Source organism: Zingiber officinale, chromosome 2B, assembly GCF_018446385.1.
Source record: "Zingiber officinale cultivar Zhangliang chromosome 2B, Zo_v1.1, whole genome shotgun sequence".
Taxonomy (NCBI): Eukaryota; Viridiplantae; Streptophyta; class Magnoliopsida; order Zingiberales; family Zingiberaceae; genus Zingiber; species Zingiber officinale.
The window spans coordinates 2,823,568-2,848,656 of record NC_055989.1 but is presented as its reverse complement, the minus strand read 5'-3'; the positions used below and the strand labels follow the sequence as shown (position 1 = coordinate 2,848,656).

Here is a 25,089-nt window from a genome sequence, read left to right as displayed (position 1 = left end):
GTCATGTTTGGCTAACTTTTCAATTCCAGGTGCCCGGATTGTGTGTTTCTAACTGCACCTCGGGGGCGCCTGGGTGATCAGGCATCGGGACCCAGTCCGGGCGCTTAGAGCACATTCAACCGCAGGTTAATTTTTCCTTCGGGTCTTCTACTCCGGCTCCGCTCGGTTGGGTGATTTCGACCATCCGAAATATATGACTCACCCGAACACAACTTCCGACCTTCTCGAGCAATCTTTCGCTTTGACTTTTTGTCCCTCAGAAACGCCGCACGGCTCCTTCCTGTCCGTCAGCGTACTCTTCTGCAATGTCTCGTCCTTCGGGCGCACCGAGTCTATCGACTCTCTCCCGTGTCGTCCTTCTTGCTAGTTGCATCTTTCACTCGATCTCCTATGCTCCTAAGTTCCTGTACACTTAGACACAAGGTATCAAAACATAACAGGACCTAACTTCACTTGATTTGATCACATCAAAACTTTCACGAGGTACTTTCATAACTAAGTCCCTCTAGTTTGACCGACTATTAGGTCGACTGGGCTATATGCTGAGCTATATTGTAGTAGTGAGAAACAAACTATCCTCTAAGTCCAAACGACATTGAGTCATATTGGCTGTATACTGGGAAGTGGAGAGGTCAACCCTAGGTCTGTCTGGTACTTTAGTCCGAGCGGCCATATTTAATAAGACTTGCCCCTAAACTGCTATGCTGGGATCTGGAAGTTCGACCGACTATCATCCTGGCCGACTTTATGCTAGGAGATTGCCTTTGCTTTATGCCGAGAGAATAGTTTTGGAGGATGGAGAACTAAACCCCGTATGCCCGACCGACTTTAGGGTTGTTCGCGTTTATCTTGTATATCTTAGCATCAAGTGGAGCGATAAGTCCTCTCAGTCCAGCCAATCCTTGGGGTCATCCAACCATATACAAAGAGACTTATACCCAAAGAATGGGGAACTGAGTCTCTTAAGTCTGACCGGCTACTGAGCCGATTGTTTTTATTCTAAGAGCCCAATTGACTACTGGGGTGGCTGACTTTATTCTAAGAGTCATAGCGTTGAGTGAGGAGTCGAGTACTTGGTGAAAATAACCTGTTCAAATGCATATATTTTGATTCTGACTGTCACCTCACCTTGACTTTTACTGACACGTCATCTCTGGCTCCACTTACAACATACCATATACTAGGCATATTGTCTTGCTAACCTTAATAAGAACATTACCCTGCTGACTTTAAGGAGATCATTACTCTGTCAACCTTATTAAGGATATTGCCTTGCTGACCTTAATAATAACATTGCCTTGCTGACTTTAAGGCTTACTGGTCTTATTAAGAATATTATCTTGCTGACCTTATTAAGAATATTGCCCTGCTGCCTTTAAGGACATCATTGCTCTATCGACTTTATTAAGAATATTTCCCTATTGCCCTTCAACACCTCTCGGGATCAATTTAGTTATCATTAATTATACATCAATCATAAAATTATAAAAACTCCCATTATAAAATTAAAATCTTTTTACTGTGTTTTTTTATTCACATTTCCAATATTATTCTTATGCAACAAGCCACAAGCTTGAGACCAAGTGACTATCATGAGTAGTTGTGAGCTCACAACGATTACTTATTCATGATCTAGCGATTAACTTACTTAAAATGATTTAGGGATATCAATTCGAATGGATTGGATGAGTTCAGATTAGATTAAAATATAAATTTTATAAAAAAAATTTAACACGAATCTAATCTGAACTTGAACATAATCTGAAATTATTAAACTATATATATAGAGGATGTTAATTTTCATATGTTTGTATTAAATGATGATATCTAGATAGAAAAAAATTATAAATCTAGAAGATATCCTATACCTGATGGGTATGAGGATGAAAGATATATAATTCGATCCGAACTTGACCCATTATCATCACTATGAATAACTTTATTAAAAATAATCTTTTTTGCAATTTGTCCTATAATTTTTTTCACTTTTACCTCACTATTTTATCATTTTCATACTAATCTTATATTGATATACATAGTTTTTTAAATAAAATTTAATTTAATCCAAAAAAAAGAAGCTATTAATCCCTAAATTCAAATAAATCTGAGATAATCCGGATCAACTTAAATCCAACTCGATCCTAACATAATCTGAAAACTTCTCAACCCAATTTCAAAAATCCTTAATCTAAAGTTAATATTTTTCAGATTCATTCGGATCTTGTGAGGTCAAATATATTTTTATAGCCCCATCATCCATCTGTTGTTTTTCTCATCTCACCCAGGTTTTTTTCCCTCCTTTTTCATGGGAATCTCTTTTTAGGGTGATTTAACCCTCTTTTTTAGTCGTCCGTCCTAGTAAACTAACTGAGAAGGAAGGATGAAGAAGGCTGCCCAACCATCCAATTTAAGAAACTGCGACAATTTGTCAAAGGGCACACATAGAGATCTAAATTTACCAAAAGACGTATGCTATTTTGACATTTACCAAAGAGCGCATCATTTTAAATGGATTTCCTATTTTATCCTTCTAACAAATCTGACTTTTTTTTACTATCATTTCTCACTCTTTCTTCTATTTATTTTTTCCTATGCATGCAACTAATCTAATTTTTCCTCTCCGCTCTTCTCTTTCCTCTTTTTTTTTTTTTTCCATGAGTGCATGCATAACATAAGATATCAAGCCCACAACGTTTAGAGTTTAATTGATTTTTTTATAACATTAGAATCATATCAGACCTAATATATAAATCTCTCCTTTTTTTTCTCTTATTAGGCCTGATATCTCCCCATATCAGACCCACATTGGGCCTGATATGAAGAGATATTAGGCACACGTTGGGCCTGATATCTCTTCATATCAAGCCTAATAACCAAAAAAAAAAGAAAAAAAAAGAGATATTTAGGTTTTTCAAAACCTCTGATCTATCACTAGGAATGTCGAAAATAACAATGGAGAGCATATTTGGACTCCTTGAAATTTTAGAAATCCATAGGACATGAAATAACTGCAATTTGAGGTCTCTTGGTCGATTAGTGATTTTCGGTCAAAACTCACTGATGAACCTAGAGAGCTCTGATTGCACCCATTTCAGTTCCTGTGGATTTCTGATATTGCAAGGAGTTTAAATATACTCTCCATTGTTATTTTCGACATTGCTAATGGTGGACCAGAGGTTTTGAAAAACCTAAAACGTGTGAGGCTTTCTTATTATATTTTAACATCTTTTAGAAGTTGAAATAAATAATATATAGCATATTTTAACTCCTTGCAACATCATAAATCTATAGAAACTGAAATGACCGCAATCGGATCTCTCTAGGTCCATCAGTGAGTTTTGACCGAAACCCACTGATCGACCTAGAGACATCAGATTGCAGCCATTTAAGGTCCTGTGGATTTCTAAAATTGCAATGAGTCCAAATATGCTCTCCATTGTTATTTTTGGCATTCCTAATGGTGGACCATAGATTTTGAAAAACTTAAATCTCTCTCCCTTTTTTTTTCCTTTTTCTTTTTCTTTTTCTTTTTTTTTTGTTGATAAGCCTGGTATGAAGAGATATCATGCCCAACGTGGGCCTGATACCTTTTCATATCAGGCCCAACGTAAGCTTCCAGATCTTTGATTTTTCCATTGATTCATCAATGATTCTAGGTTTGATATCAACCAGGTTTCTGCCATCTCCATTTTGTTAATATCAAAATAATGTTAAAACACAAATTTACAAATTGTACAAGAAGAAAATATAGCCTACTAGAAGAATAAAATTTCATGAAACCAAAATTCAAAGACCATTCCAGCTATTATCATAACTGGTGCAGTTTTATCAGTTATTGCAATAGTTGTTGCAATAGTAGCAGCAGACAATGGGCTTACTTAGGCTGTATCAGGAAACATTAATATCATCAAATTCTTCTCATTTTATCAAGAAAAAGTAATTAATCCTATTAGATAGAGGTACCTTTGTTGCAGTTTATGAGACAACTCTAGAAGTATCAAAGGAGTGATTTTCAAGTGTGCGCAATTGTCGATTTTATTATTGGGCATGATATGAAAAGATATCAGACCCACATTGGGCCTGATATCTCTTCATATCAGACCCAATGTGGGTCTGATATTTCTCCATATCAGGCTCAATGTGAGTTTGATATGGAGAGATATCAGACCTAACAAAAAAAAAAAAGAAAAAAAAAAGAAAGAAAGAGGGAGAGAGATTTAAGTTTTTCAAAATCTCTGGTCCACCACTAGGATTGCCAAAAATAACAATGGAGAGCATATTTGGACTCATTGCAATTTTAGAAATCCACATGACCGAAAATTGCTGCAAACTGAGGTCTCTAGGTCGATTAGTGAGTTTCAATCAAAACCCACTGATGGACCTAGAAAGCTCTGATTGCACCCATTTCAGTTTCTGTAGATTTTTTGACGCTGCAAGGATTTAAATATGCTATATATTATTTATTTCAACTTCCAAAAGATGTTAAAATATAATAAGAAAGAATCAGCAAAACAAGCCCCATACATTTTATGTTTTTCAAAACCTCTGGTCCACCACTAGGAATGCCGAAAATAATAATAGGGAGCATATTTGAACTCCTTGCAATATCAAAAATTCATAAGAACTGAAATAGGTGCAATCGGAGCTCTCTAAATCCATAAATGAGTTTTGACCGAAACTCATTGATCGACCTAGAGACCTCAGATTGCAATCATTTCAGGTCTTGTGGATTTCTAAAATTTCAAGGAGTCCAAATATACTCTCCATTATTATTTTTGACATTCTAGTGATAGACAAGAGGTTTTGAAAAATCTAAATATATCTTTTTTTTTTCTTTTGGGCCTGATATCTCTTCATATCAAGTCCAATGTGGACATGATATGGGGAGATATCAAGCCTAATGACAGAAAAAAAGGAAAAAAAAAAGATTTATATATTAGGCCTGAAAGGATTCTAATACTATCAAAAAATCAATTAAACTCTAAAAGTTGTGAGTATGATATCCTATGTTATGCATGCACTCATGGAAAAAAAAAAAAGAGGAAAGTGAAGAGAAAGAGGAAAAATTAAATTAGTTGTATGTATAGGAGAAAGTAAATAGAAGAGAGAGTGAGAAACAATAGTAAAAAAAAAAAAAAATATTTGTCAGAAGAATATAATAAAAAATTTATTTAAAATGATGTGTCTTTTGATAAATTTCAAAGTAATATACGTTTTTTTTTTTTGATAAATTTAAATCTTCCTTTGATAAATTACCGAAGAAACTGTATTTCAAATAAATAGCGGACAACATCTTGACTCAATTTAGTAAACTGAGCAAAGAGGACTCGAGTATCTCCGACGTTACCATCCACGATCCATCCTGTCCGTTCGTTTGTCGCGGATCGCATCGGCATCGTCCAATTCGTCTGTCGAAATGGGATATTTACCTTTCGATTTTTGTTTTTGCCCGTTCTGTTCCCTCCCAGCTTTTCCCCCAAATCGACCGGAGGAGGCGGGCGATCCGTCGGAGCTGGAAGTCCCTTCTTCCTTCGCTGCCTCCTCCTTCCGCTTCCGCTTCCGACGACCCGCGGCTTCGTTTGCTTCTGCTGTGTTTGCTCGGAGGGGATTGTGAAGGCGGATCGGAAACCCTAGTTCAAGCGTGATGGAACTGGTGGGGAGGGCCGTGAAGAAGAGATTCCCTGGGTTTGGAACCTTCTCCGGCTTTGTGGAATCGTATGATCCGGATGCGGGCTATTTCAGAGTGCTGTACGAGGACGGAGACTCCGAGGAGTTGGAATTCCAGGAGATCGCTTCGATGCTGATGGAAATGGGCGAGGATGCGTCCCCGCCGGAGTTTCAGGTTTGGAGGGGCAAGGGAAGGCCGCCGAAGAAGCATAGGCCGAGCGAGATGGAGTTCGCTGCTTGTGAGGACGTTGATCTTGGGAGCGGCAGAGTTGTGGATTCTGGTTTTATTGGGGAAGATGGGAAATTGGATGAACCGAATGGGAATTTGGCGGGGATTGGAGAAGAATATATTAATTCAGAATGCAATCGTAGCTGCTCTCCGTTGATGGAAAATTGTTTCCCAAAAACTACTGAAGAAATTTTCAGGAACGGTGATGGTGTAATGGAGGGAATTAGTAGTAATGGATGCTCTGAGAGATTTGCAGGGACTCCCATAATAATGAATCTGAAGGCTGATATTGGTCGTGCTGAGGAGTATGGCTTAGGAGTCGGGAGATTTTCAGAGCACGCCAAAGAGAATTCTGTGGGAAAAGGAGATGAAGTTACAGAAGTTGAGGTATATGAGTTCGAAAATTGTGAAATTTATGATGTTTCTACTCAAACTCAGGGGTGCGACCATGAAAATCTGGAAACCAAACAAAATGACACTAAAAAGAGGCGAAGACTATCTGGAAAAGTTTACTGTCCACAAGATGTACCTTTAAGAAGGAGTGCTCGCAGAGTGGTTGCTACAGCAGTATCTCAACCATATCCTTCTCATAGCTACATGTCGAAGAGTGAATCAAGATTTCAAAATTGCAACGAGAATGATTTTGACAATGCCCCTGAGGATTCCAAGCCCGAATTGCCACCATCTTCTAGTGATTTGGATTTCCACGGACTGCCCGTTATCGACTTGTTTTCCATTTACACTTTTTTGAGGTCCTTCAGCAGGGTATTATTCTTGAGCCCATTCAGCCTAGAAATGTTTGTGTCAAGTTTACGGTGCAACTTTGCCAATCCTTTGATTGACCACATACATTTTTCAATCTTACAAACCTTGAAGCAACATTTGGAGTTACTTTCTGAAGAAGGATCTCAGCTGGCTGCTGATTGCCTAAGGTATATTTTATAAATTCACTTAAAACTTGTACATATAATTCAAATGTGTAAGTGAATTATTTTTTGTTTTTGTAACTTCTGTTTTTTTTACAGGAGTCTTAATTGGGACCTTTTGGACTTAGTTACTTGGCCTGTATATCTTGCTGGTTATTTACTGATTCATGGTTCAAAAATTAAATCTTCAGCCAAAATGGCACATTCAAATGTCTCGACTGCAGAATATTACACCCTGGAAGCTACTACAAAGCTTGAGATGCTTCACTTTTTGTGTGATAGCGTCGTGGAAGCTGAAGGCATGAGATCAGAACTTGACATTAGGATGAATGAGTGTGCAGTTACTTCAAATGCCCATAACAACATTGATAGGAGTAGGAATGACTTGACTATAACTAGTGCAGATGGACCTTTGGCTCCGGAGGTGACTGAAGAGACTGCTGATGGAAATAGTGATGAATGTTGCCTCTGTGGTATGGATGGTAGCTTGATATGCTGTGATGGCTGTCCTGCTGCATTTCATTCTAGATGTGTTGGAGTTGTTAAAGATCTTTTGCCCGAAGGTGATTGGTACTGTCCTGAGTGCTTGTTGGAAAAACATGATGGATTAACAAAGTTGTCAAAGTCTTCCCAAGGAGCTGAAGTTTTGAGTACTGATCCGCATGGGCGTGTATATTTTAGCTGCTGTGGCTATCTATTGGTGTATGTTTATACAAGTTCAAATATTTTTCCAGATGCACTTTTTTTTTTACTTATTTGTCCTCTTTATGCTTTCCTTAAACTGTTTTATAATGCATTCATACCATACATGCGGTACTAATTATGATCCTTGCTATTCTTGTCTATTTCCCAACCTTAGTTTTTAGTTTAATTCTTATTAATCTAATATTGAATACATTAATTCTCCTTGAATGTAGTAAAAGAACCAGGATTACTTTTTCTCAAGATTGTTTTGTGCTATATATACTTCTTCAGAAGATTGTTTTGTGCTATATTACTCAGACTTAGATACTAGTGTTTAACATGAATGTAGGTTCAAGTGTCCGACATGACTATTTCCACAGTTTTCTATGCTTGATCAATGAAGGCATTGAGTGTCCATGTGGAATGTCAATGAAGGAGTGTCTGTATATGACATAGGTATGTAATGGACGAAGAGTCCATGTATCAGAGGTTTTGTGGAGGCTTGTTTCGGGATAACAAAATAAGTTGTGTCAAATTGTTTGGGATGCAATCAATCATAAGATAATATAATTAAAACCTGTAGAAATCATTTAGAAACACGAAAACATAATATAGGCATGTAACAATTTTTTTGTAATGCTGAAAGATCTTTCTGATTTTTGTGGAAACAGATAATTTTATGCACAAATATATTTTAGTTCTTTACAAAAAGGATTTCACACAGATGATAAAAGTATTACTAAAATTGCACATTGACAATTTTGTTGACTCAATAATTTAACACTTGTTACATTCCTTGGTGCAAGCTGATCAAATTTATTGGTAAAATCAATAATAATAATCTTATCACAATCTGTTCCGTTCCTGAGTCCCAGATGATGAAACTTTACTTGGTAGAATCAAATTTGATAATCATACCTTTATCACTTTCCTTGGTCTGAATGATGAAACTTTGCGTGGTCAAGATCAATTATGATAATCACACAACCCACCTGATCAAAGCTGATGTACAAACTTAATCTGGAAAGGTCAAAGCACCACGTTGTTAGTTGCTTCAATGATTTGATTTTAGATGATTTCCACCAGTATCTAAATATACTGAGAAATCTATTAAATTCTTTTGGTTGTCTTAGATTGTCTCAATTTTGATCAGACAAGTCACGCTACCATCACCTAACTTTTATGAATTATTTACTACTTTTTCTAAGGTTAAGTCCCGAGTTCCTTGTTTGAGGTACTTCATATCTCTCATTAGCAGAGAAACACATATAAGCTAGATTTGCCTCATTTTTCATAGTGTATAACTATGTTAAACTATATCCACCTTTGCTTCAAGGATTTGTGCAATGTTATGAAAAATTCCAATTAGTACAAAAGACATGCTGTCATGTTCAAAATACATGCATGTAATCAATTTGAAGAAGTGTTTTAATATGTTAATACTTAATATATCATGCTTTATTAGTAGAATTATAAATATCATCACCTTATTATCGTTTACATTACTTATAACTTTTGGTGTCTTTCCTCGTATAACATTCAGATGCTTCTGCAGTGCTGATAAATAAATATTGCAATATCATGCACTAGCATACCTAATTTTAAGAGTTACTTTTCTGCCCACTGCTTAGGTGAAGACCTTTTTGGCATAAATATGCCTAACATAGAAATTCTAATAGTCTTAACATGATTCTTGGTCCTTAGTAAAGCACATGATATTAACTAGGTTATACTTGCATATTGGCATTATGGATGGCTTTACCTATATATATATTGTGCCCAACACATTATCAATTTTTGCCTATGCTATTCTTTGAAACTAAAGTGGATTGCAAACACATCATTTTAGTGCCTAGTACAAAAAGCGTATGGGAATAGTGGATATATTCTTTTTGACACCATATTAGCTACAGAGTGACAATACTTTTGTAATTGTTTGTCTTTTTGCAGTTACTTTAATTCTCTCTCTCTCTAAAATTCGCGGACAGTGTTTTTTGAGAAATCTTATCTACCTACAATAAGCTCTTATGTACAATCAAATCATTAATGATCAACAACCCTAAATTTTTTCTCTGGTGGATCTGCAGAACTGATTCATGTGACTATGTTTCTTCATCTGTCTTTTACAATAAGGATGATCTAGACAGTGTTATCAGGGTTTTGAAATCATATCATTCTTATTCTATAATATTAAATGCAATATCTGCACACTGGGGAAATTCTCTTGATTCCTGTGATTCAGTTAGCCGGTTGTGTAGTGGAACGAGCAAAAGGAACATGTCTTTGGATACTGAATTGCCCTCCAAGGACTTATCATCTTCATTTCAGAATGTTGCCAATACCAATAATGTTGAAAAGAATTCAAAGGATAATTGTTCTACTGACCATAGTGGACTGAATAACACAACCATATCAGATTTGAGCCAGACACATTTGTTAAGCTTAGATCATGTAACTGGTTCATCACATCCTTTCACATCCTCACAAGCTGAAGAACAGTTGATTTATATGGCGAACCATTCTCAGTTTACTCAGCAGGCGATTGCTGATTGTTCTTTGGATCCCAATTATACTGTAAATGAAGCTTTACGTGTTAAATCTTCAGTTATGAATGTTGAGAATAGAAGGTGTCTTTCAATTGGTGATCAAAATATTTATTCCTTCGTAACTGAGCAAAGGAAAGCTGGGCCGTGCCAGCTGGAGTCTGATCCTGGTGGCTATATTAACTATTATATTTTTGGACGAGTAGCTTCATCAGTTGCTAAAGATTTGTCATGTAAATCAACTGAGAGCAACAATAAGGAAATTAAAAAATCGGATGATGACCTTGTGTTGCTGCAGCTAAAGGCAATTTCAAAAAGATATCTAACATATAGTTATTATAATTTCCTCAAACTGTCTGATGTTCAAAAGGAGAAGTGTGGTTGGTGCCATTCTTGCAAAACATCTACCAATAATGATTGTGTATTTGTGGTTAATGACAGGCATCTTGTGATTTCAAAAGAACATACTGTACATCTTCAAAATGAAAAGAAAAGTCACATTTGCTCTGCCATTGATGATATTTTGTCAATAGAATTTCGTTTGAATGGCCTATTATCTGGTATGTGGGAGAACCCACAGTACAGTAGGTCTTGGCGCAAGGCGGTTATGGAGACATCTAATGTGGTATCACTGAGACATATGCTCCTCATAGTAAGTAATGATCCAGATGTATACTATTACTGCCAACCTCCTTAAGATGGTTCTAATAATCTGTTATTTTCCTTTATTATTCTTACTTGAGAAATAGTTATATCAGCTATGATTTGCAGTTAGAATCAAATCTGCGGCGTGTTGCAATGTTATCAGATTGGACAAAACCAGTTGATTCTGCTCAGACATTGGGTTCATCATCTCACATCTTCATGGGTTCAATGGACGTACCATCAAATACTGGTGGTAGTAGAAAGCATGGGAAAAAAGCTAACTCAGGCGCTGAGTTAACTATCTCCCAAGCTGATGCCCCGTCATATACCCCCTCACATATATGTTGGTGGCGTGGTGGGCGACTTTCCCGCCAAGTGTTCCATTGGAAAATATTGCCACAATCACTGACTTCCAAGGGTGGTCGGCAAGGTTAACTTGTCCTTAGGTGTTAGTATACTTGGAAGCCTGTTTTGATAGTTGGACTGAGAATTGATATCGTCATGTTAATTGCATTTTGTCAGGTGGATGCAAAAAGATATCACATGTTTTTTATCCCGATGGATCAGAGTTTGCTAGGAGAAGCAAATTCGTTGTATGGCGAGCTGCAGTTGAGATGTCAAAAACAGTTGCTCATCTGACTTTTCTGGTAATAGTTACAGTTTGAATGCCAGTAATTATAAATAGTTTTTTCCAATCATGAGTTTGTATTTTACAATTATCTTATTGGCTTCAACTTCTTTCAGATCAAGGAACTCGATTCAAATATTAGGTGGTTGGAACTTTTGAAGAGTCCACCATTTCCTCAATTGGCTAAAGAATCCAAGAGTTTAGCAAGATTGTTCAAGAAGGTTATAATTCGTAGAAAGGCTATGGATGTCACCAATGTTAAATATCTACTTGATTTTGGTAAAAGAGAGAACTTACCTCCTACTGTTACCAGAAATGGGATCCTTCATAAAGATCCCTCTAGTGAAAGGAAAAAATTTTGGCTGAGTGAGAACCATGTTCCTCTGTATCTTATTAAGGATTTTGAATTGAAGAAATTAGCCCGATCAATGAAAAAAACAGGTGCTAAGTTGCCTTCAGTTAAAGTAGGAGATTTCAGTGCAAAGAGATTAGAAAGATCAGGGAATCTTTCCTACCTACTCTCCAGAGCAGAAATATTAGAGGGAAAGATCTGTGGTTATTGTAACAAAAATGTGCTAATGAGGTATGCATTCTTGGCCATTTTGCTGCACTAGTTGTAACTTCTGCTAGTTAATTATTTATGAAGTTGATTTTCAACTTTCTGAGTTGAAAGCTGATTTTACAACATTATACAGCAAAGTAAGTATTCACTAGTGTGTGTGTGTTTGTTTCTTTGCACTCATAAGCGAATAAGGTGGGAGTCAGATCCCAATGTGTTGTTTGCTATCAAGTATTCAAAGTTTTACCTCCCTATTCAATTTTTACTTTTTGCTGAAAGACTCAATTATGCATACTTGCTGTGTGGTACTAATTTTTAGAGTTGTTTGTAATGAAATGAGTGATTGAGCTTATAGTTCCATCCATGAGGTAATTTCTGAACATCATCTTTGCTAAAAGGCACATAGTGAGTTTATTTTAATCTTAAAGAAACTATTATAAAATAAAACAGTGCCTGAAAATTTTTATCCAACCACAAAATGCTTGTTTATTTGTGATGCAATAAAAAAAATGATATCAAAATATACTGTTTATACGACGGAATCGACATAACTTTGACATCTGATTCTCTCTATCTAAAATGTTTTATCATCTTGAAAGTTGAATCCTGCATGAGGTTCCTTAAGACCTTAGTGATGATGGAGTTTCTTTCAACTCTCCTGAATTTTACTGTTTACAAATTGCTATTAGCTAATGTACTAGATCCATGGGAATTTCAAAGATCGAGACTATTCAATTTATGGAAATTGCCTGTAGAATAGGACCAACATTTGAAATTGAAACATAGGATTCTAATTTTAATTGGACTATGTATCAATATGGGCAAGGAAATCATACTCATTCCTAGAAAGCAATCAACAAAATTCTATTACAGTTTTCGGGACCTGTGTTTGACTTAAAAATCAGTTGTATTTTCAAATCATTAAACCGATGTTATGAGGGTTTACTTGTTAGTTATGTCTCATGCATATTGTTAGTTTTTTTTTTTTTCCATTACATTATTACTAGGTCAGGTTTCATTTATTAGGACAGAAGGTACTGTATTAGGAGAGAGGGTACTATGTATGGATCTTAGTTTTTAATGAACTTGGTAACAAAGCAAAGTTTGAATCAAACAAGGAGCATTGGATTAGTATAACTCTGTCAGACTAACGTGGAGGAGGCATGATATTTCAATTTTTAAAGAAAAGTTACTATACGATCTCTCCTTTGTGGTTTAGGATAGCCAAGCAAGACATGCTGGAGGACAGTATTGATAATCATTTTATCATGCCTGAAGGAGTCTGGATATGAAATTGAAACTTGGTTTCAGATCAGTCAGAAAGGAAGCTCTATATTATGTATTATTCGAATAAAACACCAGACTTACTATGGAGTATGGGACACTATTATCATTCTTGGGTCAGGAATTTTTAGTTAATTGGTTGGTGGGTTAGCTTTTGCTTGTACAGCACTGAATAACTTGTCATTTGTGTGCCTTCCAGTTGACAGTTATTACTTACGAAGACATTAGTATATCTAGGATGCCACCCGTTGTTGCAGAATCCTGTAAAGAAATGCCATCTGCTGAGCTGTCTATAAGAGTTGACTAAGAGAAGTAGAAGGTTCCATGAGTTAGCAAACTTTGGTTTATGTAACATTAAGTGATTAACTATATAGCGACAACATCTCAAGAAAACATTTAGTGTTTGAGTCAGTAACCTGAAATATTTTAATATTGTAACCCAAAGCAACAACAAAGTCTTCTAAGAGTGTAATAACATTGAAGAGGATATTGAACATTATTCTTGCTCACGCTAGTTGCTTTCAACATAGATTGTATAAGATATAAGAGTTGACTAAGAGAAGTAGAAGGTTCCATGAGTTAGCAAACTTTGGTTTATGTAACATTAAGTGATTAACTATATAGCGACAACATCTCAAGAAAACATTTAGTGTTTGAGTCAGTAAACTGAAATATTTTAATATTGTAACCCAAAGCAACAAAGTCTCTTCTAAGAGTGTAATAACATTGAAGAGGATATTGAACATTATTCTTGCTCACGCTAGTTGCTTTCAACATAGATTGTATAAGATAATGTACAAATTGGAGGTTATGAACTGAGGGTAAGCTTTAATATCAATTGTAAAATACTGAGGAAACATAAGATTGGTGATATTGCTGGATCACTCTAGTGTATTAGTGAAAAGGAGCAAATTATATCTAAAGTATAAACAACTAGATACCTATTTTACATTCAAATTTTGTTTCTACTACGGTTTACTGTGTTCAGTGTACCAGAAGATTTATATACTCTAAATTTGTTTGAAGAACCATTTGTTTTTGCTCTTTTTTTATTGCTTATTTTCATTTTATTTTTTTGGTTGCTTATGTTATAATTTGTGTTTTTTTTTTCATATTTCACAGGGAAGCCATAAAGTGCCAGTTGTGTGATGGTATGCACTACTATACACTTATACGTATTTTCTTTTTGCCAACTTATTATTCCTGTACTGTTTCATCGTTTAACTTTGGACATGATATTTCCATATTATCTAAAGTTAATGTAATACACGGGTTATGTATATGTTTTCACGTGTTTATATTTCAGATCTTAACCACATAAGTTTATATGGTTAAGATCTGAAATATAAGTTATGTGAAAGTTATGTGAAAGTAATTGACTACACTATTTAATAAGTTTTTTTGTTGTGCATTGATAGCAGATGAGTCTTTCAAATCCTTTCATGAAAACTAAATATGAAGTACCATCTTGCAGGTTATTTTCACAAAAAGCATGTCAGAGTGTCCAAAGGTGCTATACCTGTGGAATACATTTGCTATAGATGTAAGGATAAAAAATCCATGAAGGCTAATGTTAAGAAGAGGAAAATAGTGTCACGTGAGAAGGAAAAGGGTTCTGGTAGTGATTCAAAGGTGTTGCCAAAGAAAAGAAGACGTGTCTTGGTAAAAACTAAAAAGAAGCCTAAGTTGAAAAAGAAACAAAAACTAGTTGTGATCAGACAAGCTAATTCAAGAATAGTCAATATTAGCAATCCTCGTAAGAGAAAAAGAACAACTATGCATTATTCCTTCTGGTTAAATGGCCTGCAATGGGCAAGGAAATCAGTAGTTGAACGTGCAAAGAATTTCAGAAAAGCAAATGTTATGCTCCCATCGCAAAGGTTGTTCAGAAGTTCTAAGAGACCAGTGTGTTGCCTATGTTTGAAAGAATACGATTCAGAACTTATATATGTCTGTTGCGACAATTGTAAAGGTAAGTTTGCCTTTATATACTATCAATTTTCTTTCCATCTTCTCATGACTTGTTTCTTATCATCTTCATAGTTAAAGATATGCCATTGCTTTTCCATAATTTTTGTTCAATTCTGTTGGTAAAAACTGAAAAAAATTCTCCAAAAATTCAACTTTGTTCTAAACATTAAATATGGCTTGATGATGATGATGATTATGATGTCACTTTGTTCTAATTGAGTAATGGCAATCATAGATCATATACCTCAATGATTGACTACCAGAGCCACTATCTTCTAAGTTTCCTTCTTTCATTAGCACATGAAGTTACCTTTTCTGTTTGCTTAATTCTTACTGTTATGTGCAGATTGGTTTCATGGAGATGTCTATGGCCTTGCCCTGGAAGAAATCAATAATCTAATTGGATTTAAGTGCCACAAATGCCGCAAAAGGAGCATTCCAGTGTGTCCATTTTCAAGTCACACAGGAAATGAGATTTCACCTTCTAGGGAGTTCACTATGTTAGAGGTTGTTGCTAATGTGGAACAAGACATGAAAGAAAGGCTTAATAGTGAAAAATCTGAAAATTCATCTGTATCTGATGGCAAAGACTGTCTGGATCTGCAAAATGATGGTTCCTCGTGTGTTATACTGGAGGTTCCAATTGCATATGAAAGTGAATGTCCAGGAAGAAATATTTTAGATTATCCATTTTCAAATCTTCCAGTCAATGAGTTTCAATTGTCTGGTCAATTGAAAATCATAGCTACTACTACATATGTGGAACAAGACCATGGAGATAGGCTGCATAATGAAACATTTGACAGTTCAAGTCCAGCTGTTCACAATGAGGAGCATTTGGATGAAGAGAACAATTGTTCTGCCTCAACCCCAGCCAGGGCTGAGGACGCATTTACTTTAGAAACTACATGCAAAGATCTGTGTTCATCTTCGACCCTCACAGTTGATGAGATTCAGTTCTGTGGGGAATTCACCCTCACAGAGACTGATAATAACATGGGGGGAAACTCTGAAAAGAAACTTCAAAGTGAAACTTTAGAACATTGTTCACAATTGGTTTGCAGTGAGAATTATTTGGATCAGAATAAAAATGACTCTACATTTGGTAGAGATGAAGCATCATATACTCCAAGGACTGAACCAGAAAATGGTCCTTGTACCCATCCAATGGAAGGGAAAGCTGTATCTTGCAAAATTGACAATGATTTGCACATTGTAATGACCTCGCAGGAAATGGAGAGCTCGAATGAAATGGTTATAGTCAAGGAGTTGCTGGTTTCTGATCCCCTAGATCATCCAGAGTCACAAAAAGTTCTATCTGGAAAGGAAGTTCGTGTTACAAATGCAAAAAGTTAACCATTTATTATATTTCTTAATCATATTGGAAGATTCATGTTTTTATTCTCTTGCAGCACTTCATTATTAGATTATTACTTTTTGTGGAAGTTTGGAAAAAGTTTGGTCAGGATTTTTACAGTCAGCAACCTTGGACTTCCCTGCCAAATTTCTCATTTTTACCTATTTCTTAATGACTGTATCAACAACTAATTGCATAGCATAGCATATCATGTTTTTTTAGCAATGATGATCAGAAAATGCTGAATCATATTTCAGATCTAATAGTAGACATTCAGAACTAGATGGCTTATCTTTCCCCCTGTATTGTAAACGTGCTGAACTCTAAGCACTTATCTGGTGTCTGCTGCTATTTGGTCAGGCAGTGATCCTCACCGAAGAGTTATGATTTATAAGGTATGGGCAACTTTTCTTATGCAAGTATTGTCAAATATGATTATAATTTTTTCTTCTAGTTTCCTATGAGGTAAAAAGTTAATTTTTCAAATGCTAAGTTCATATGATGCTTCTGGCTTATTAGTTTTACTAACAATGAATACTATGCCTTTTAGATATTTATGACAAATCATTCTAGTGACCTGTAAATATTTCTTTTGACTAAGAAGTGAGTAGACCTGATATGTCAAGAATACTAAAATTTTCTTGTTCCTGAAACACTATTTGAGTTTGTATGCCTAAGTCTGTTTTTCTTGTTATTCATGCGCCATGTAAGTTTAGAAAGAGATATCTTTTTAGATTGCATCTTAAGAATTCTAAGAATAAAATTCTAGTTGTTTTGAGGTGTATCCAAAAGAATTATCTTATATTATTTAATATCAAGGAGGATGGATGAAGAAAACCCAACAAAAAGAAAATGTTGAGTTGAATGCTCAAACTACTTGGAAAGTTAATTAAAATTGCTTTGGTTCTTGAGTTATTATATATAATCATCTTTTATGGTAAATAACATAATATTGAGATTTTAAGGACAATAAGTAAATCTCCTAGTTTAGTAAACTTCTTTAGGTTTACATGGGAAAAGGCCTCTTGACATGGGAAATTACCTTCGGATGCCTAACTCCATGAGATAACAAGTTGGTGGCCTTGTCGTTTGGTAAGTTGAATTTTACATGGGAAAGGGCCTCTTGACATGGGAAATTACCTTCGGATGCCTAACTTCACGAGATAACAAGTCGGTGGCCTTGTCGTTTGGTAAGTTGAATTTTACATTGGAAAGGGCCTCTTGACATGGGAAATTACCTTCGGATGCCTAACTGCACGAGATAACAAGTTGGCGACCTTGTCGTTTGGTAAGTTGAATAAATTGAAAGTAAGTAAAACTAAGTATTTATATGGCCTAGGTACTCATATAGTTAGTACATAACTTGTGCTGGGTTGAATTATATAGATAATAATTCTTTTTGATGTTTGGTTGATGGGAGAACTAAAAATTAGAAAATTTAATTATTTTTTCTTTTTCTATTGCTTTCGTATATTTCTTGTTTCTAAACCCAAAATAAAAGAATTCAAATAAAATATATTTCATTAATTTTTTTTAATGCCAAAACATATTGTATGATTTTCTAGGCAATAATTTTCCACTTAAATCATGTTCTAGCATTTGGAGGCGGTTGTTCTTGATACTAGCAAGATATATATATATATATATATATATATATATATATATATATATATATATATATATATATATATATGACATAATAAAAGACTGGCTAGGTAAATATTTTGGATAGGTGTATAAATTTTTACTTGTTTGGACAGTGCTGGCAATCCATTCTAGGGCTGTGGTTATTATCTCAAATGTCGTGTCCTCATCTTATGCTACATTGCCCAACTCTGGACCGTTGTTTTGTTGCCTACATTGTCTATTTTCTCTACTTTTCAAGGTCAAACCATCCCACTCCTTGGTTAATTACTTTCACTAATATCTTTTACTTCTTTTGTCATTTTTGGTTATGATTTTCATTTGTGGCATACCCATACGAGTTTATTATCCAACATGTAGTGCTTGTATAAACACGAACCACAAACTGTAGGGGGGAGCTTTTGGTTCATAAATCTAACTTAGAATTTTAGAAACTTCAAAAACACATCAAAGAAGAGATAGTGATAGACTAAGAAAGATGATTTTGTAGTATTGAATTATGATTTGGCGAAGAAGATATGATTACGAGCTTGCAAAATGTAAGAGAATGGAATTGAACTTAGCAAACTTTTTTCATTTTGTAGTTTTTGGTAGATTTTTTTTTTTTTTGTTATTTTCTCCACAAGACTTGTTGGATTGTTGTTTCTTGTTCATCATTCATTGCAAATTTAAATTAATCTATGCCTGGATCATTTAGTGTTACTCTGTTTCATTTTCTATTTTTAATCTCTTTACTGCAAACACATGAAGGATAGGGTTAGGTTTTGCAAGAAATTAAGCTCGTCTTATTTTCATTCCTTTGTTTATACAGATCACCAACACAAACAGCATCAAAGATGACCTATTCCCAGTGCGAAATAAACACTTATTATATAGTTGCTCTTCGTTATGCATGCATCAAATCATTAGATGTTATTTTTTAGTTCAAGTGCGCACAACCTTATTAATTCACCAAGCGAATGCTTGTTGAAATGTGAATTATTTTTCAATTTTTTCCGGATTAGATTAAGCAATTTGTTTTATATTTTCAGGGGGCGTTTGGTTTAGGGTAATAGGAGTGGGGAATGGGAATGAGAATCATTGATTCCCATTGTTAATGTTTGGATTATAGGAATAGGAATACAAATAAGGAAATGAATCCTTAAAATTGGGTAATGACTCATTCCCATGTACCTCCCCTTCAATGAGCTATTACCCTATTTTCATCAATTAAAATATTCCCTTATTCCAAAAATACCCTTGACTTAAAACTAAAATTTTCTCCATTAATATCAAATATCAAAATATATTTATTTATTTTTTCTTTCATATCACTTATCTCTCCTTATTCTCTCTCATTATATTTTCTCTCTCATCATAGTTTCTCTCTCATCATTTTATCACACACTTTCTCTCTCCTTAATCTCTCTTATCACACTCTCTTTCCTCTTTTTTCCTCAACACACTTTCTCTCTCATCATACTTTCTCTCTCCTCAATTTATTCCATCGCACTCTCTTCCTTCTTTTGTTCCTCATCACACTTTCTCTCTCATCATACTTTCTCTCTCCTCAATCTCTCTTATCACACTTACTCCTTTTTTCCTCAACACACTTTCTCTCTCATCATACTTTCTCTCTCCTCAATCTCTCTCATCACACACTCTCTCCTAATTTTTTCTCACTATATTTTCTCTCTATTCATCCTCTCCTATCATACTTTCTCTCACATCATATTTTCTCTCATCATGCTCTCTCCAATCGCACTTTTTTTTTTCATTTTCTCTCATCACACTTTCTCTCTCTTCATTCTTTCTTATCACACTTTCTCTCTCATAATTCTCTTTCATCATATTTTTTTCTCACATTCATCTTTCTCTCGCATTTAATTTTTTCTCTTATTTTTCTTTAAGGGTAAAAAAAGGAAACTTTGATTTATTCCGATAGAAGATATACAACTAACCAAACATTGCTTTTAAGAGTGATATCCATGCTCATACCCATTCCCATTCCACAATATAATGATTCCCATTCCGATTCCTATTCCTAAGAAAGAATCAAACGCCCCCTCAACATTTTTTTTTTATATAGAATCCAAAGAATTGCCTTACAAGGTGATGATGGATTAATTTTGAAAGTTTTTTTTATCATTACTAAAGTAAATCAAAAAATACTTATGAAGATTTATTCAAGCGGTAAAAAAACAATTTTTTAGATTTATCCTCTTACCAGAGGAAATTTTTTTATTACAGTTGAGATTTGAATCTCGTCTGATTAACCGTTCGGAGAGCTGAATGAGGCACCAACGTCTCGGGGCAACCCTTATCTATTTTGAATATATTTAAATACCCCTATTTTATCATCTGGATGAAAATGTCATTTAAATTAAAATTAATGGCGTTAGTCTCATCACTTTATGAACTGTACTTGATTGTTGTCTAAACACCATGAGGCTAAAGGCTTGTAATAATTGTCTTCTCCACGGGACTCTCGACGTGGACATCAGCCACAGGTGGGTGTCTAAAAGGGTAGCATGCCAAGTAAATTCTGTCGATTCTTTTGAAATAACTTTGTCAGAATTATTAACTTTCGATGACAACGACTACCCTAAGCTTTACTTTTATGAGTGCCTAACATTTATCTTTTATTATTAGATAAGGATAAGATTCGACTGACGTTTTCAACATCTCTGTCAAAATGAAATCACTACGAGTTTAAATAAGCCATTTTGTTTGGAAGAAACTTAGAACGATAGCTTCTCATGTCCTATGATTCTTTAGGGAGTAATTATATAAAATGATAAATTTATTAATAATATAAATATTAATTTTTAATTTTAGACCTTAAATAAAAAACTAGAAGTAAAAAAAAATTCAAATTTTTACTTACTTTTGAGTAGAAATTATAAAACCTAAAGCAGAAATTGATATTCATAAGAATTAAAATCTCCATCTAACCCTCCCTAAGTTGTCTTATGTGTTCCTTACCCTCTGTTTGGATGGGGTGAGGTAAGGTTCATTAATGGAAGGGGAAGGGAGGGAAAGTAATATATTTATCTTGTCCTTGTTTGGAAGGGAGAGAAAGTTCAAAGGGATGAAAATGAAGGTTAAATATACAAATTTACAAAAATATCCTCTTATTTTTTTAATAAATCTGCATGTGAAAATATAAATAAGGATAAAATTAGGATAATTTTTCCTTATCCTTCCTTACACCTTAATTTGAGGTGTAAGGAATTTCGCTGATTCCTGAGCATGCAAGGGGAAACTTTATCCTTCTCTCCCCTTTTCCTTCATGGCTCATTCTCTCCCAAACAAGTGTAAAAATTTTATTTACAAAGTAGCATATATTTATAAAATTTTATTTACTCACTTCTTCCCAAACGGGTTAGTATATACAAAGTAACTACAACCCGAGCGACAGCATTCATGTCAGGTTCATAATTTTAGGGAAAATGCATTAGGGCGACGGAGAATCAGACCACGTGGTTGGTGGTGCCGCCTAGGTTCCTGCTCCTCCTTGCCACAGCCTCGAGTAGTCCGAACCGATGGCTCGGACGGAAAACCAACCCCTTTACTTCTCCTTAAAACCCCAACCCAGTCGCCAATCCCTTTGCAGTTTGTCGAAGATATTTCCATAGGTAATCAGTAGTACAGTCCATGCTTTCTGTTTGGATAGATCTAGTTTTTGATCTACGATAAGCTAATTGGGAGTCCGATCTCTTTCTGGCGTGAAGGATCTGCCCAAAATCTGATCTTGATGACTCTTTCTTTTTTTTCTTCTAGTTTTATATGGCAGATCTTGCTTGTTATCTTGTTTTGGCATGGCCGATTTGTGTTCTTCCTTTACTTTTCTTGTGATTTACAATTTGGGGCTGGATGTCTTAAGATTCTTGCCTGTTAATCTCTTTGATTTTTCACTAGAGTGATCTGCGTATTAAAGAAGGGGAACCGTTTAGTTTCATCAGAGTTTGCTTAGTTTACAAAGAGATCAGCGCCCGAACTGATCGCTGACTTTTTTTCTTGTAGGGTAACCTGATGTCCCTAGAGCAGCAACTTGTGCGTCTGATTATTTGCGTTGTACGATAGACTTTAGCTTATGATCTTTATGGATCTTGTCGTTTTGTTTTGTCTTGACTCGAAAAAATTGAGATCTGGAACTTTGGCAACCTCGTTTCTTAAAGTTAGGGCTTTTTCATACTTGGGCATTGTTCTAAGTTCTTTTGTTGGCCTAGAGATTTTTAGGAAATAGTAAAGCAATCGATTTCCTCTCTTTTATCCTATTCTTTTTGGTTCTGACCTGTAGCCTGATGTGAGATACTGAGATTTGCTTCTTGGTGGTAGTTTGACTTGTGGAACCCATAGATCTCTGGAGCTATTTGCAGAATTTTTGAAATATTTTTGACATTGGTTAGCTTTGCTATGTTTGTCTGATATTTCGATGTTATTAGATTGATTTACATCTTTTCAGTATGCATGCAACTAGTGCAACTGTTCTTTTGTTCATTCCATGTATTTTGCAATCCTGTCAAATTGTTCACATCATTCAGATCAGCTTCATTGATAAATCCTAATTGGTGTTTGTTAAGAAACAGAAGAATAATTTTACAGTGTAAAAATGCAGGGGATCACTGATCAACTCTTTCAAGTATTGAAATCAGTAGATGAGAACTATAATTTCGACTGCAGAATTTGAATTTCGCAATTGAAGCATGTAGACCTTTATAGTTCCTAGTCATAAAACATTCTGATTCCACTTCTTTATCTTTCTTTCAGAAAAGATAGAATATGAGTACTATGGCTGTGTCTCGTGGAGTGGTAGGAAGGTCGTCGTTGAATCCGAATGCCCCACTCTTTGTTCCGATGCTGTTTCAGCAGGTTGAAGATTTCTCCCCCGAATGGTGGGAGTTGGTGCAGACGACTCCATGGTTCCGTGATCACTGGTTCCATCAGTACCAGGAGCAAGAGATGTTTGACGGCGAGGACTCATTCGACTTTGGGTTGACTGAACTTCCTGAGGTGCTCGATATAGATTTGGATGGAGCCGGTTTCAGTGAACATGTTGAGATGGACAAGACTATTTCTGGAGCTACGAAGAAGCACGATAAGCACCTGTTACCCAAAGGTGGTTATTCTCAATGTTGCTAGTTTCACACACCTTCCAAATTGTGTCTTTCATTCAAAGATTTGATGTGATTATTCTAATTTCTCCATATTTGGTTATTGGACAGAGTTTGAGACTGATACCTTGAAGGCATTAATGTTGAACCTGAGCTCTAAATCTCCGAAAAACGGTGCAAGGCCTCTGTTGGTTCTGGACAAGCACCGCGAAAAGCCGGTGCAGTGCGTGAGCCCAAAGTTTGGCCCTCGCCGCATCATTCACCAGCCTCGCTGAGACTTGCTTTTTCCGGCGGAGTCTGTTGTCGAAGTGCTTGCTGTTGTACACAACTGTATGGATGTTGTTGCTGTTGTAGACTGTGTTGTATGGCTTTGTTCCATCTTTTGTGCTTGCTTAGTGTATCACCAAGAAAACCACGAAATGTAGGACTGTAAAAAGACATGTGCAATGTGAATGTTAAGTTTCAGGATTTAGTGGTTTTAGTCATTCTTGAATGCTGATTTTGTGTTATAACTGTCCAAATAAGAAATAACATGCGAAACTTCTCAGCTTGCTGTTTGATTCATGTTCCTCTGGTGCTGGTAATATATCAAGGCCAAAAATAGTGCCTCAAATTTTACAAATCGGACATCTCTTTTAAAGGAATTAAAAGAGCCCTCCTTCAAATTTTTATTTCAAAATTATCTCTCGATCATCAGATAGTTATAACAAGTATAGAAGCTGTCGAATAGTTACTGAATGTATATACGTTGTTGCTACAACTAGGGCTAAACAAATCAAGCCTATAAGTTGTTGCTACAACTAGGGCTAAACAAATCAAGCCGAGTTAAATTTTTAGCTGTTCAATTTTATTTAATACGATAACCGAGTCAAATCTAAAATAGATTAAATCTTTGAAATGATTGTTTAAATTTAACTTGATTTATTTTTTATGAGTTTGGTTCAAGTTTGATATGAGCTTGGTTCGTTTAGATATTATAGAATTTTCAATTTAAGTTTGACTTGAGTTTGATTTATTTAGATGTTATGGAGCTCCTTGATTATTTGAAACTTTTTCGTTTTGATTGATTATTGAACTTCATAATCTAAACTTATTTGTTAATTTTAAAAATTTTATTTATTTATTTAGTATGTTGATAAAAGTTTTATTAATGAACATGATTCATAAATATTGTTTATGAATATTATTTACGAACATTATTCATAAAAATTGTTCACGAGCTGAATACATATGTGTTCAAGTTTGTTTGTTTAATTTAATGAGTTGTTTAGACTTGTTTATTTAATTTATCTTGTGTGTATTGAATGAATATAAATAATTTCTCAGTTCATTTGCAGCTCTAGTTACAATGTGTTTAAGGTCAATTTAGGGTCTATGAACACTACTATATTAAAATATTATTTATCAACTTAATTAAAATTATTTAAATTCATCCTAAATATGTTATAGTAGTTACTAAGTAACTTATACACATTGTAACAGTTATTCGATAATTTTTATATAATATAAATTTTAAATTTTAAATTTTAAATTCATCCTAAATATGTTATAGCACTTATTTGATAGTATAACAACTACTAGTAGTTATTTATAGAAGTATTTTTGAAATAAAATTATTGAGGGAACGATCATTTGATCTTCTGATCTGGTTTAACTCGGGTTTCATCCAACTGATCTTGAAGTAGATGACTTTCTTAGTGTGCGGATAAATTTAGAGCATAGTCGACCTGGTCATAAGTTGATTTTTCGGATATTTATCTCATGTCTTATTTGAATTTTTTATTTTATCTTTAGGGCAAAAATTAAAATAACATAATTTTTTTATTGAAATTGTTAAAAAATATTTTTTTTATTTA

General features: G+C 34.8%; 2 protein-coding genes across 3 annotated transcripts; both read left to right on the top strand.

Annotated features, from left to right (window-relative positions):
• Positions 1–5,438: 5,438 nt before the first annotated feature.
• On the top strand, positions 5,439–16,756 carry LOC122045082 (DDT domain-containing protein PTM-like). The gene is made up of 9 exons (XM_042605142.1): positions 5,439–6,828; positions 6,922–7,524; positions 9,594–10,701; positions 10,821–11,124; positions 11,217–11,341; positions 11,439–11,905; positions 14,288–14,316; positions 14,640–15,137; positions 15,483–16,756. Exons 1-9 carry the CDS (start codon positions 5,645–5,647, stop codon positions 16,490–16,492), a joined length of 5,328 nt encoding a protein of 1,775 aa, XP_042461076.1. The 5' UTR covers positions 5,439–5,644; the 3' UTR covers positions 16,493–16,756.
• Positions 16,757–21,597: 4,841 nt separating this feature from the next.
• Positions 21,598–23,705, top strand: LOC122045083 (protein EARLY RESPONSIVE TO DEHYDRATION 15-like). 2 transcript variants are annotated; one of them, XM_042605143.1, is made up of 3 exons: positions 21,598–21,754; positions 22,890–23,238; positions 23,345–23,705. In XM_042605143.1, exons 2-3 carry the CDS (start codon positions 22,902–22,904, stop codon positions 23,506–23,508), a joined length of 501 nt encoding a protein of 166 aa, XP_042461077.1. In that variant the 5' UTR covers positions 21,598–21,754; positions 22,890–22,901; the 3' UTR covers positions 23,509–23,705. The 2 variants fall into 2 exon arrangements, with proteins under 2 accessions (XP_042461077.1, XP_042461078.1); XM_042605144.1 differs by lacking the exon at positions 21,598–21,754 and adding an exon at positions 22,169–22,193.
• The last annotated feature ends 1,384 nt before the right edge of the window (positions 23,706–25,089 follow it).